Consider the following 13,763-nt stretch of genomic DNA (forward strand, 5'->3'; position numbering starts at 1 on the left):
AAGGACTTGGGGTGCTGGTGGATGAGAAGCTCAACATGAGCCCAGAAGGCCAACTGTGTCCTGGGCTGCACCAAAAGGAGCGTGGCCAGCAGGGTGAGGGAGGTGGTTCTGCTTCTCTATTCCTCTCTTGTGAGACCTTGTCTGGAGTATTGTGTCCATTTCTGGAATCCTCAATGTAAGAAGGAGATGGAGCTGTTGGAATGGGTCCAGAGGATGATCAGAGGGTGGAGCACCTTCCATACGAGGACAGGCTGAGAGAGTTGGGGTTGTTCAGCCTGGAGAAGAGATGGCTCCGAGGAGACCTTAGAGAGACCTTCCAGTACCTGAAGGGGCTACAGGAAAGCTGGGGAGGGGCTGTTCACAAAGTCTTGCGGGGATAGGCTGAGGGGCAATGGGTATAAATTGGAGAGGGATCGATTTAGACTAGACATAAGAAGGAATTTCTTCCCCATGAGGGTGGGGAGGCCTTGTCCCAGGTTGCCCAGGGAAGCTGTGGCTGCCCCATCCCTGGAGGTGTTCCAGGCCAGGTTGGATGGGGCTCTGAGCCCCCTGTTCCAGTGAGAGGTGTCCCTGCCCATGGCAGGGTGTGGAACTGGGTGATCTTTAAGGTCCATTCCAACCCAAACTATTCTACAACTTTCCATGCACAGGTATGCTAACACAGCCAAAACAATTAGAAGTTGGAGACTATTAACAAAATCATAAAGTAGCATGCAGGACACCTGCAAATTGTGTGACAGAATATATCATTCAAAAAGACCCAGAAGAGGAAACCGAAGAAACACAGAGAGAACACACTCCTTACTAGGCACATTTACCCCACTAATCTCTAAGGGAAGGCTGACACAATGAGTCTCTGTCCCGTTTTACGAAATGAAATGGTAATTAACATCCTAAAATTCAATGTCTTTCCATGTCCGTTAGCGTTCTGATGATCTGGTTTAAGTCAATCACAGAAAAAGCCAAAAAGAGCCTCCTCAGCGCACTGTTCCTACGTCTTTTCACCACTGGTTCCAGAGCTTGCATAGCAATCTCCCTCTCCCTTCTGCTTCCACTTCAAAACCATAGAACTACTGACCCTTAGTAATTATTTTTTGAAGTCACTCCAGGATTTATTCATGGATAAGCAAAACTATACTCCTGACCCTAACTCAAACTGTGGGGTTTTGTTGGTTTGGAGGTTTTTTTTAAGTGACTGCAACATCTTATTTCCACTTCCAGGTAAAATTTGAAAAAAATATGAATATATCATAACTACGTGGCACACAATCTTGCCTTGCATTTATTGACTTCATGAAATAACTATTCCTTGTAAGGTTAACTACTCCACAGCATTTTATTTGCTCAAGTCTACTGAACTAGAGAAAATGAGCTCTTTCGTTTCTTTTCCTTTTTCCCAAAGCCCTCTCCTACACAAGACCCTGGGAACAGACCAAAATCAGACCCAGTTGTGGCTCATAACCGAGCTGCCAGACCAGTAAGTGGGTGTTTGCATTTTAGTAACTTACAATATAGCTCAATTATCTCATTTAAACTTAAGACATTAAAATTCCAGTAAAAGACTGGTTGACTTCACAGTTTGATGTGGCTACAGATGAAAAGATTAAATTTAATGAATGGTGCTTCAGATTCCTTAAGTCATATAGTTCAGTTGACCTTAGCTAACAAATATTAATTGTTTAAAACTCCAAAATACTGAGGTCCCTTCCAAGCTAAATCCGGCGATGATCCTATGAATCAGGCAACAGTCATCCTAATGACTAATGTGTAAACGAACGACAGTGCATCTACTGCCGAAATCCACTTTATTGTGGATTATCTGCCTCTCCAAACTAATCTGAGAGTTCGAAGACAAACAACCAGGAAAAAATACAAGGTGGGGGGAAGCGGGGAGAGAACACAAGAAGCAGAGACAGCGAGACAGACCCAGAGGGAACATAGTGGTGAATCACCGACTGAAGATTAGACAAGAGGCTCAGGGCAATGGTCACCCCAAGATGTCCTAGCTAATTTCAAAGATTAAGGATTATGTGAGCATCGACGTTTCCAGAAATAAACAACGGTTTTGTTTTAGAAAGAGTATTCTCACCCATCAAACCCATAGAACATGGCAAGCACTGAAAAGTCTTTTTAACCTGGTAGTGCTTTGGAAGGGGAACAAAACACATCGAACAAGGAATCTGTTCTGAAATAATCATCCTATTCTCTAGTTCTAAACCCACTTCCAGGAAGTTAACTTCATGAATGATGAATTGTCATTTCCAAGAGATAAACCGAATGGCCAATTACAACTGTGCAAACTCGAGGCAAACATCAGCACAATCCGGGACAATTCCATGGCTACAAGGAAAACTAATTTGTAAACAGATTCCAATGCTAATTTTAGTTTGATAGGTAGTTCCAACAAAAACAAAACAAAAACCAAACCCCCACTTCTCTAATGTAGCTCACAACTGATTTTTCTAGCCCTTATCCAAGCTACAGTCCAGGAAATAAAATCATACAAGTACAGCCAATAGACTAACAACAAATGCTGAAAGCCAATACTTAAAAACCTACTTACAAAGCGTCCAGAGCTTAAATATTGGAACTAGCTTTGAGAAGTGCTGCCCAGAATTCACATGAACAAAAGCTGCATTTGTGAGTGGCCTGTGCACTGAATATGGGATGTTTAATTTAGGCTTCATTTCACACTGAATCATCTGCTTGCTTAGAGAATACATCGGGAAAACCAAATCACCAGAAGAATCACCAAACAACCTCCCTCCCCTGCAAAAACAGAGGACAAGAAGGACACAAATACAACAGACTTGATGACACTTACTGAATTTCTGTCCCTCTTGTCCTGTTTTGTTATTTAACAGCTTTCTTTCCTGTTTTGTACCTGAGATTGAGAGGTATAAAATACCATTTGGATACCTGCTATCTCATTACTAATTTTTGACTTCTTTGCAAATTAAGCAGTAGGAGGGGAAAATAATAGCTTGGGAATAAAGTATTTTAGGATCCATTTCACTTCTAAGTATTTTACGTACAATAAAGGGCATAACCTGTTGACTGATGCTACAAAACAAACTAATCTAGCACTGGCATCTTGAGCAGTTCAACTCTGGCTTCATGCATCGCAGAGTTACATAAATGAGAAGGAGGATGAACTGCATGCTCAGTATGGAAGCTAAATTCTGTGTTAAATCAGGTCAAAATGTACACTCGCAGCTTTTAGTGCAATATAAATGCTGGAAGATACTTAAAATATCCATAGTTCAGATTTTGAAAGAAAAATATCTCCGTTAGCTTATACTAAATCTTTAACAGTTAAAATTATTATGCATGTAAAAATAAAAAGGGTACCTAAAAGAAAAGGTCTTATGAAAACCTCTTTTAGATTTACTGTCTGGAGACAATCATAAAATAAAAAAATAAAAGCAACTCTTAGCCACTACGGTAGAAAAATGTTCAATTAAAAGACAACGTTTATCCAAAAAAGCGATTATACCAATTTGTCGCTGGGTTATAAGTAAAAATAACAAGTCCCAAATAAAGTGGGAAAGCTAAAAAGTTTGGAAGCACCTTGCAACAGGAAGACAGAACTTTTAAGTGCTACAGGGCAACGTATGATTGTGCTGCAAATGTCTTCCTTGGTTCAAGCACCTCAGAACTTGCTTCAAAGAGCTCAAGAGAGCAAGGCTTTCAAAAAGCAGCTTTAGAGCCCTCTGCACAACACACTGAGAGCCAGCTACCCCTCTAATGCAAGGGATTACCAACACATGCAAAAAATCTCTAGCTCTGTATCACTGAGATAAGGGAGGGACTTGAGTACATTAACCACGAGATATTCACTGAGAAACCACCACTGTTGCACATAGAGAAGTAAAAGCGAGACTGGAGAGCTGGAAGAAAAACAAGCACCCCAAGAGATGGAAAAAGGGGACACAGCATGGCACACGGACTTGAGGAAAATCACCCAAGAATAAGCAGACCACGAGCGCTTTGCAGAATTCCACTGACCCCATTAATCACCATTCCTCTAAAAAACACAGCTTTCATGCATTTTTCTCCCCTCCCCCCATATTTTCAAACGGCTCATTTTTCTAACAAAACATCTGACCTATGCAAAAGAGATTTTGCGCACAGAAATCACTGATGTCTGAATTTGTACTTTTTCACAAGTTGAAGACTGTCCCAGCCCATTCCAAATACACAAACACCCTCTGCTCTTTCAGTGCGAGAATGCCATTTAACATTATTAGGTAATGGAAAAACAAGGCTCTCGTACAAGGTTTTCTCAAGTCTGCAGTGATTCTCAGCCCTTCCAACTCCGATGTTATTCAACACAATATTTTAATAGCAATATTTTAGCTTTTAATAAAGTATTACCAGAAAGTCTTAAAATAAATTCCACTGCTATGGGATACAAGAGAAGGATCTTTTGTGAATTAATTACTGATCAAAAGATTAAAATACATAAACATCCCGCCCCAAGCACAAGAATATACATCCAATTTCCACAGTTAAAAGAAGTTACCAATGTGTTCTCCCCACTCCCCCCTAAAATTGCACCGAGACCAACGTTCTTCAGCAACTCCATGAAAAAATCAAAAGGAGTGGGTGAACAAAAGCATTGTAAAACCATTCTAACTACATGTTAGTGCAGAGTTGCGAAACAAGTTCTTTATGAAACTGTCAATAAAATAGCAGATAAAGTTTGGTGTAAGTAAACACAAAAGAAACACGTTAAAAAAATAAGTGTTGTAAAAAATACCTCAACGCCACAACAATGTGTTAACTACCACAGAAGGTAAGCAAAAATATCTTATTATTTGTCTACAGTTTTCTGAAACAGCTTCAGAGCTCTGTGATAGTCAAAAAATGCCAGACTTAGGAACAAGTAAGAAAGGAATAGAGAATAAAAGTATTGTTATATCATGCAGAAATGGCTGATATGCCCTCATCTTGACTAGTGCATGCATCCGTGATCACCCTAACGCTTAAGTTACACCAAAGAAGCTGAAAGACTGATAGCATGGCGCTAAGAACTAACCACAGGCTAGGAGGGGTTACTATACAAGCCAAGTCCAGGAGACGTCGATCCTTTGGTTTGGCTGAGGAAACACGTACAAGGGGCAAGGAAAATAAAGACGTTTGTGGAAAAAAGAGTTATTATTAAGTACATGGGTAACAACCAGTCATTACTATTCAGAACACAGGAACATGGTTGGAATCATGTTAAAACACTGGTCAGCACACTAAAGACAAAGACATTGGGGGTTTTGCCACTAAATGTGCAATTATTGCCAAAATCGTGATCATAGTCAGAAAAATTCAGAACTTGGAGAGAATGAGCCCACCTTCAGCTACAAGAACAATGTCTGAAAGATCAGCTCTGTTTAGGAAATCTCCTAAGCCTCTCAGCACTGGGCTTTGCCAGGAGAGTGCGACAGTAGAGGTGGCAAAAGTATTTGCCCTACGCTTACACTCTTCCCTTCAGCATCATTGCTGGCCACAATCAGACTATCTACACTGACCTGAACAGACGTTAGCAAGGAGTCAGGAAAAGATCTGTTCAGCCACTCTTCCATCATCCTTTTTAATTAGCCTTTAACAGCTATGACTTAACTACCACAAAATTCCAATTCTATTTCATTGAGAACTGCTTATCTTTATGTCTTTGGAAATTCCAGCCAATACTGGGCCAACAGTTTCAATTCTTAAAGAATTTGGTCACTGTAACCTTAAAGGGAAAACTCTCGTAATAGGCTGCACACAGATTTTTTTAAAAAATTAATAAACATTAAAAAAAAAAAATAAATCACACACAAGGTTCAAAAGAATAAGTGGTACCTCTTGAGGTTTCAACTTTTCTATGTCTGTGGAGAGATCTGAGCTTTTTCCATGAAGACTGCCATTTTCCTGTAAACAGCAAGTAGTAAAAATCATTAGGACAAGAATAACATTCTAAATTGAAATTATGGAAAAAGCACTGGAATTTTAAGTTAAAGTTGAACATAAAAGACATTTATAACTTATTTAAACTCTATGTTAATTCCCACAAGGAACAACCTAAGAATGTAAGAAAGCTAAGTGTATCATTTGCCCTGCCTCCCGAGAAACTCGGATCTATATTCTTACAATGTGGACCCACACTTCCATTTTAGCTCGCCCTCAGAATCATCTGATCTGGCAGCACAGAAGTAACAGTCAGAATCTTTATTCAAAATTCTTAACCAGTAATGTGTCTCGCTAGTTGAAAGAAAACCAGAAAAACAACGACCATACATACTACCTCAAATTTATCCATGCAAAGTGGTGAATGAAGTCCAGTGCTTTTTCAGTGATTTCAATGCAAACGAGAACTTCCTCTGTTCTACTTTTTGCAGAAGAACATGGCCACGAGATCAATTAATTTGTGCTTCTGAACCATCACTAATTCTATATAGAAACAGTATATATTTCTGGTGTTTATCACTTTTTCAGAGGCAAAAAACAAGGAGTGGAGTTTTCTTGTAAAAAGCATCAGGTTTTCTTTTAAAGATATTGACAACCAAGACAAACATTCCTTATTGCTTCATGCAGAGCCTTTAGAGAAAGTTGGCTTTTTTCCCCCTCCCACTATCAAAGTTTTCGGTGTACTAAAAGCCCGCGCAAAGATCTCCATTCCTTGGCCAAACCCTCCAAATTCCTTTGGACAGCCACTTCACATCAATACTATCTATTCTAAGGCTGTGCGACAGGCCTCCCTTCTGCAAAGAGATCCTCCTCAGGGCATGGAGGTCACTACACCAAGGGGATGCCCAGGTTCTGCAATCCAGCCACAGCGGGCTCTCGACCCACCAGGTCAGCGAGCCCCTCAGGACCCACTGCCGCACCTCAGGTCAGCAAAGCCAACAGCTCACAACTAAGCTGACCCCATGGAGAAATGTTATGGGCAGTTTGCTGTCAAACTCTGCACTAATATGAGACTCGCTCTTAAATTTATAACATTTAGCGGGTTTCTCGAAATGAAGTTAGGGTAGGAAGACACATACGTAAAAATACTCCACGTGTAATAACCTTTGGCTAGAATTTAGGATGATTACCATTTTCCCCCAGCCCTCATGACTTCTGCTGCCCTTAGAGAAAAAAAATCCCCTACCAAAGCGAAAAAGCTTTACCACTTCAACACTAAAGGAACAAATTATTCTTTTTTTAAAGAGGAGACAAAACATACAAAATATTGTTTTGGGTGACAGAGGGAAGAGGTGAACCTGAATATTGCAATTTTAGTTTATAAATTAGGAAAGTTTGTACGTAAGCATTTGGTCATCTCTTGTCCTAAATTTATACTGAAGCACACAAAGCCAAACCATAAAATCATTAAATTCAGCCACAAATACAAGTAGGGAAATAAATATACATGTCAGTATTTTCGAAGCATCTAATTTACCAGAAAAGCCAGACAGTATTAACTGCCAAGTCTCTAAAATTAAGCCTACTTTAATAACATGTTTAGCTTGAATTAAGAAAAAAAGTATTAAAACAGTTTGCTCCAGTTTAAACAAAAATGAACGCATTTTCTTTTAAAAAAAACCAAACAAATCAAACTATCTCATGCTGTAAATGAGTAGTGCTTCAGAATGAACTCCCAGTATCATCTGAAATTACTAGCATGCAAGAAAAAAGCCCTTCGCACTTCGCCAGCAGAGGAAGAAATACCTCAAGAACATACTGGGGGTAGGTTCCTTCAACTCTCAACAACATATTCAGTTGGGTCAGAGCCCAACTGGCTTTAGCTGAAACTTCCTAACATAAAATATGAATGAGCAAGAATTATTTGCTGGGAGGATAAATGTCTTTTTTTTCTTCCTTCTTACGCCCTATTCTTTTTTTTTTAAATATAAGCTGTTTTAAGTCCAAGTTGCAGCTGCTGAGGGGAGAGGGACACCTGACACGTATAAGAGTTTAACAACTCTCTTTTTACTAAAGCCTTCCACAGAGCTCAAGGAAAACTTTCACTTGCTCTGCTTTTCTTTATAACTCACTGAAATAGTATCAACCTCTTCCTATGATTCCACCTTCCGGTGTACCTCTGAGACAGCACTAACATCCGCCTTTATGATCAACTTCAGGGAATAGTGGTATAGTTTGTAGAGGGTTTGATTCTTGACCAGTGTTTAAATTTTCTAGTTGTGATCTTCAATTATAGTTTAAAAAAAAACAAACACAAGCAACCACCAAACAAATTACCAAGGTAACAGGCACCCTGACTTTACATTGTTACACTGTTACCTGGCTGACTAACATGAAAAAAACTAAGTGTGATTAACATAGCCACACAGCCAACAAATCACAAGCTCAAGTTCCAGTTAGGTCAGTTTAACTCACGACTGACTAAAATTGACCAGCAACATCATAAATGAGTGTCAAAACACAAACAGTTGCAATAAGAATACGAGTTACTTAAAGCTGCCTAATAAGATTCCATTTCAAATGTAGAAAAGGCATCTAAAGGCTGAGCTTCCTGCCTCAAATTATGCAAGACGTTCTAAAAGAATACCCAATTTCTACATTGCACAGAAATACTGGTGCAACACATCAAGTTCTTCTATGTTTTTATTAGCATTTATCTACCAAAGACCAATGGAAAAACGAGGACTTCATAATAGATCTTTATTTTGTTCCCTTCCGAAGTTCAACAGAGTTTTTAACAATACACAGCGAGCTCGACAAGCCTTTGCAGTCTACCTACTTAATTCCACAGCAAGAGAAAGCTGCAAAGCTGCAAGAGCTAACCCAGCTCTCTGGCTCAAGGCTACTGAAATCAGAACAGACGATTTAGGCTAGGCCCATCAATTACACAGTGTATTTCTAGTAATTAATTCATTAGGTACTTTGTTCATTGGCTTCTTAGGGAGTAGACACTCATAAAATGAAAATTGAACAGATGAGAGGGAATGTGGTTTACTAAGGGGAAAGCTAGCTTTTGACCGCTGAGCTGGGTTTTAAAAAGACAATGTTATTTTAGGATACTCTCAGAAACCTTTAGCTCAACAAGCAAGACGGACAAAGCTGCAAAAAGAACAGGAGAAAGATCTTAAGAAAGAAAAGCCTCTCTTCAGCATTATGACAGAGCACATACTATAGCTGGCTAACGTTAATGGAGAGACAAGTATTACCTACATTTTTCCAATAAATCCGCTTCCAGTTAAGTAACATGACTTCTGTTTTCGTTTGCTGACCATAAGGTAAATAAAAAGCATTCTCCTCAGGCAAGTATACAGTTACATATATTTTCATTAATTCTTCACCTACTTTTTTTTTTTACCTTTAGAAACCTGAATCTTTATTGCAGCATACTAAAGTCGTTACAAGTCTCTGAAAGATGCTAATTGTATATTTAAAGGAGCTTACCCTTGGCAAAAAATTGCCAAATCATCTGATGATTTTCACTGTACATTCCCATAAACTTCCACTATGAATTATTATGTGGGAACCTTACCCTTGAAGATTCAAATGAAGGACTTGGCTGACCGCTTGTTCCCCACGATGTGGCACCTGTTCGCTCATCCATACCTAGGAATAAAAAGAAAAATACAGACTTGTAAGAAAAGATAGCAGAAGCACAATGTTCTCCGATGCAACCTGAAAGCAAATTCATTCGCTTCCATACACTCAAGGCTGTCTTTCTAAACACAGAACTTAAGATGAACAGTTTCTCTGTTAATGAGGCTGGCTGCAAAGCAACCTACTCAGTTGGACACCTGCAGCTGCTGAAAACAGGAGCATAAAAAGTCAAGAAGATTGGCAAATCTGCAGCATCTGCCCTACCCAATCCATGAGAAATTAGCATGAGTAACAAAACAAGCACAATGATGTTAGCCTGGCTTTTTGCACAGCCTGAACATTGCACCTCACACTGCGAAATATATACTTGTTATTTACTCTCTGCTCTCATGTCTTGCTTAAGTACTGTAAAATGCATGAAATCATTTCCCCTGCTTGGTCTTTACATGACATGCGGGGTATTTTAGCATAAGGGGAGGAAAAGGCAAGATGGACTGGTTATATTTTAATGGCTTAAAAAAACCCACAGACACTCACGGTGTCTGCCCTACTAAAACAGAAATCTTTATAACGGTTCTTTTAGAATCAGTTCCCTTTATGCAAATACAGGTTACAGCTCAAGAGAGAAAGGGGAAGGAAAAAACAGGGAGATCTTCAGACTCAGTATCAGAATACATATCCTGTGTATTACCTAGCCAACAATTAAAATGTTTGCTGCCAACGCTTTCTCCAATAACATTTTATTGAAAGCTGATTGGTCAAACCATTTCTAAACCACATTCCAACTAACTGCAAAAGTACATGAATTCCTATAAGAAATTCATATAGGATAAGGTTACCAGTCAAGTAATTAGTTCCTGATGATCTGTATCACAAGATTTTTTTAACAGGTGGAACATCTCCATCCTAAATTGCAGATTTCCATGCACTCTGGCCTATAAAACATGGCTATTTAGTTCCCTGTCACTCAATCTTCTCTTTAAACAGATTTGATATACAGCATAAAGTCATCCTGTGATGTGTAGTATAACTATTTATGAAGCTTAATAATGTCAGAGTTTATAAATAAAAACTAAGTGCTGCAATTTATACATCAGAGCTGAGAGCACGTTACTGTCTCTATGATCATCCCCAAACACTAACTTTATATTGCAACTATACAACATCCTTGCATTTATCTCAAACTGACCACGCTATACAATAAAATGCAAGGAAATACTGTAAATAACTGCAAATAAATGGAATAATAGGAATCTAATCAATATTTCCTCAAGAGATGTGTTCTCTGAAGCTACAGAACACCATTGTGACAAAGACAGACTCACAAGACGCATTAAACTGAAAGTACAGTGCAATCACCCAGATAAAAACCATAGACACCTTCAATGCACTGCTGGAAAGATCCTCGGGGCAGGAGAACGCTCTTTGAAAATGCAAACCCACCTCTCTACCGAGCCAGCAGTTTGTGGAAGTTTGCTGCATTTTGCAGCTGACAGCATTGTTGTTGTTTTGTTGTAACTGATCCAGGAGCTGAGTAAAAAGTGGTGGCTGGCACTGACAAAGGCAAAAGTAATCTTTTGGCACAACTGACTCTTTTCTGCCAGAAACAACAGCTCTAGTAATCCAGTGATTATCATAACAAGTCTTCCATTGCTTTAGTTTCAAAGGAGGCATGTAGGGGGGGCCAGGAGAAAAAAAAAATATCTTACTGCAAGACAAAGTCTAAGACATGGTCCATTTTTATCAACCCATTTAGGAAATTATGGTTATGCACAGAGTGTTTAGATGCATGACCTCTAAATCAGTAAAACACGTTAAGTCATTTAAAAATTTAAGTCAGTGGGAAATATGGACTTACGCAAAGGTTGTGTTAAGTCACCACACATACAGCTAGAAATTCTCATGTTTAATTCTACCATTTGCATTATGCAAATAAATTGTTTAAAGAAATCACTCTAAAACAAATTGTAATGGCTTAAGAAGCAGAGAAAAACTAATTTCTAAATAGTTCCCAGAGTTCTTCCTTCTGAAAAAGGCCAATACAGTCCGAATAGTCAGGGGTATCCACACACTTCCTTTTTTCTGCCAGGCGTCTTTTTCCACTTATTCATGCAGCAATTTTTCTCTTCCTACAAGCCCCAAACAAGGTGGCATCTAGACCTACCAAATCAGAGTTTGCACCCAAGGCCCATGATTCACATTTTAGAAGCTCCTTGAGGACTACAAGGCAGGGTTTCCTACGCTGCACACAGGACACTGGTATTCCGCTTACTGCTGCTTGACACCCCGCTTTAACCCAGAAGAACCCCCTGCTGCCCTCAGCCCCTGCAAACACAGTGCACGCCACAGGAGCAGAGGACCGAGCAGCCCACAACGTTCAGCCAGGAGATCAGGTACGTGGCTACAAAGCTGCTCAAGGAAGAGGTTCTGGCTTGTACGTTAATGTTCTTTTCCACCAATGACAGATGAAAACCAACCAAATGCTGCAAGAGACAAAGACCAGATAAAGTCTAGCAGGCTGAGCACAAACAAATAATGTGTGGTTTAAAACAGCCAAAGGCAGCTCTATGTGAATGAACCGGGAGCGTAAGACACACCTTCCAGGCAGGAGAGCCTGAAGCGAGAAAGAGCTTACAGTAAGAACGAACACAGGAGTCATCTACGGCAATAAATTGAATAAAGTCTCAAAGCAAAAGTGACATCAAGGGTTCAAGCTTTTTCCTGGGAAACACAGAACAGAAGGGAGGAACTGGCAGGACTGCCACCTTCCTATAACCCGCTCCACCAGGAAACACACTGTCCAACTCCAGTATCCAATAATTCATCATGGATGTTAAAAAGCACAGGAAAGCTGTGACAGTTAGCCGAGCCCCGAAAAACATGCTACACGGGGAAAGGCTGCAATACCTCAATTTGTTTAGGCAATGCAAAAAAGAGGAAAATCCAAAACCAGCATGTTATAAAGGTCTAATAAGACCGATTCATGCAGTCAGGCAGACAGAAGTGTAACGAGGTTCTAACCCCACTTCCTTTTTTTAGTTGGCATTGAGGATGGAAACTAATTGAAATGACTCATGAGTTGATTTTGTAGTTCTCAATTAAAATCAGCTCCTCGTACAGCAGATATGCCGTAGTTTAATGGGGGAGGAATTGGGCTTTGTTTGAGCAGATTCAGCTGGCAGCCCACGGCTGCTCTGGCTCACGCGCACCTCGGCTGCACTCCCTACCACTGCCCCAGGGAGGACCAGCAGGACATCGGCCCTGCCCTTGGCCAGCCAAGCAGACAGAGCCCAGCCCAAATCCGGGACCCCGGCCAGGCCGCAGGAAGGCCTGAGTGTTCCTCACTCACCTCAGCAAGATCGGGCCAAGCAGTCACGAGGCTGCTTTCTGGCTTTATGCACTGAATTCTAAAACGGCTTTGCTTCATGTCACTTCTAAGATGGCGCTATGAGCTTTTCAAGCTCATACAGAACACAGGCTAAGTCTCACTTTGTTACTTATGTTCTGAAAAAAATGGTTCAAACATTCATCTAATAAAATTTGATCTTGCAATCAAACCAAAATGAAAGTTGTTTTTCTTGCTGGTCTAAAACAAAGACCATACTTAAAACTTATTTCAAGAGACACAGGCTCTAATGTTTGTGTAAACAAGATAACATACTTTATAGGGTTACCATCTGCTATGATGTTGATCAAATAAATAATTTGACAAAAAAAAAATCACATTGTAGATTGTTATACTAGGTACTCAAGGTATGAGTTTCTATCTTTTATAGCTCCTTTATCCAATTTTGTTTCAGAGCAATGATATTCCTTCAGAAAAGATTCAACAACTGAAATCAATTACAGAAAACCTAGAGCACAAACCATAACAGCATTGATTCCATTTTGCATCTTAGACACCCAAACAAATCAATCTACCCTTAGATCCTATATTGCAGAGGTCTATTGTGAGGTACAACACAAATTATTATCTAAAATTATATTTTAAGTCTAGACTTCCCAGTAAGGGGATGCAAAAAGTAATATTATTTGATGAAGTAGTAGCAGCTCAACTACAAATTTTAAATTTCAATAGGTTAAGGTTCATCTTAAGCCTCTTCTTTTTGAGTCCAAACAGAAAATATTTTTCATTTTATAACAGACTTTATTTTAATAACACAATAAAATAATTTGTATTCTAACAAAGTACCTGAAATCTGCAAGTCAGATAAACAAGTGAA

The 13,763-nt window shown here is 39.5% G+C and overlaps 1 protein-coding gene across 12 annotated transcripts in view; it reads right to left on the minus strand.

The window, feature by feature from the left end:
• Window positions 1–13,763, minus strand: part of TCF12 (transcription factor 12) — a 172,832-nt gene that overhangs the window by 116,152 nt on the left and 42,917 nt on the right. For all 12 annotated transcript variants that reach the window (XM_054078231.1, XM_054078230.1, XM_054078229.1 and 9 more), the window contains exons 4-5: window positions 9,476–9,549; window positions 5,842–5,910 (exon numbers count right to left, since the gene is read on the minus strand). In XM_054078231.1, coding sequence (XP_053934206.1) covers window positions 5,842–5,910; window positions 9,476–9,549 — 143 coding nt within the window. The remainder of the gene's footprint in view (window positions 1–5,841; window positions 5,911–9,475; window positions 9,550–13,763) is intronic.

This window comes from Cuculus canorus, chromosome 12, assembly GCF_017976375.1.
Source record: "Cuculus canorus isolate bCucCan1 chromosome 12, bCucCan1.pri, whole genome shotgun sequence".
NCBI classification, from domain to species: domain Eukaryota; kingdom Metazoa; phylum Chordata; class Aves; order Cuculiformes; family Cuculidae; genus Cuculus; species Cuculus canorus.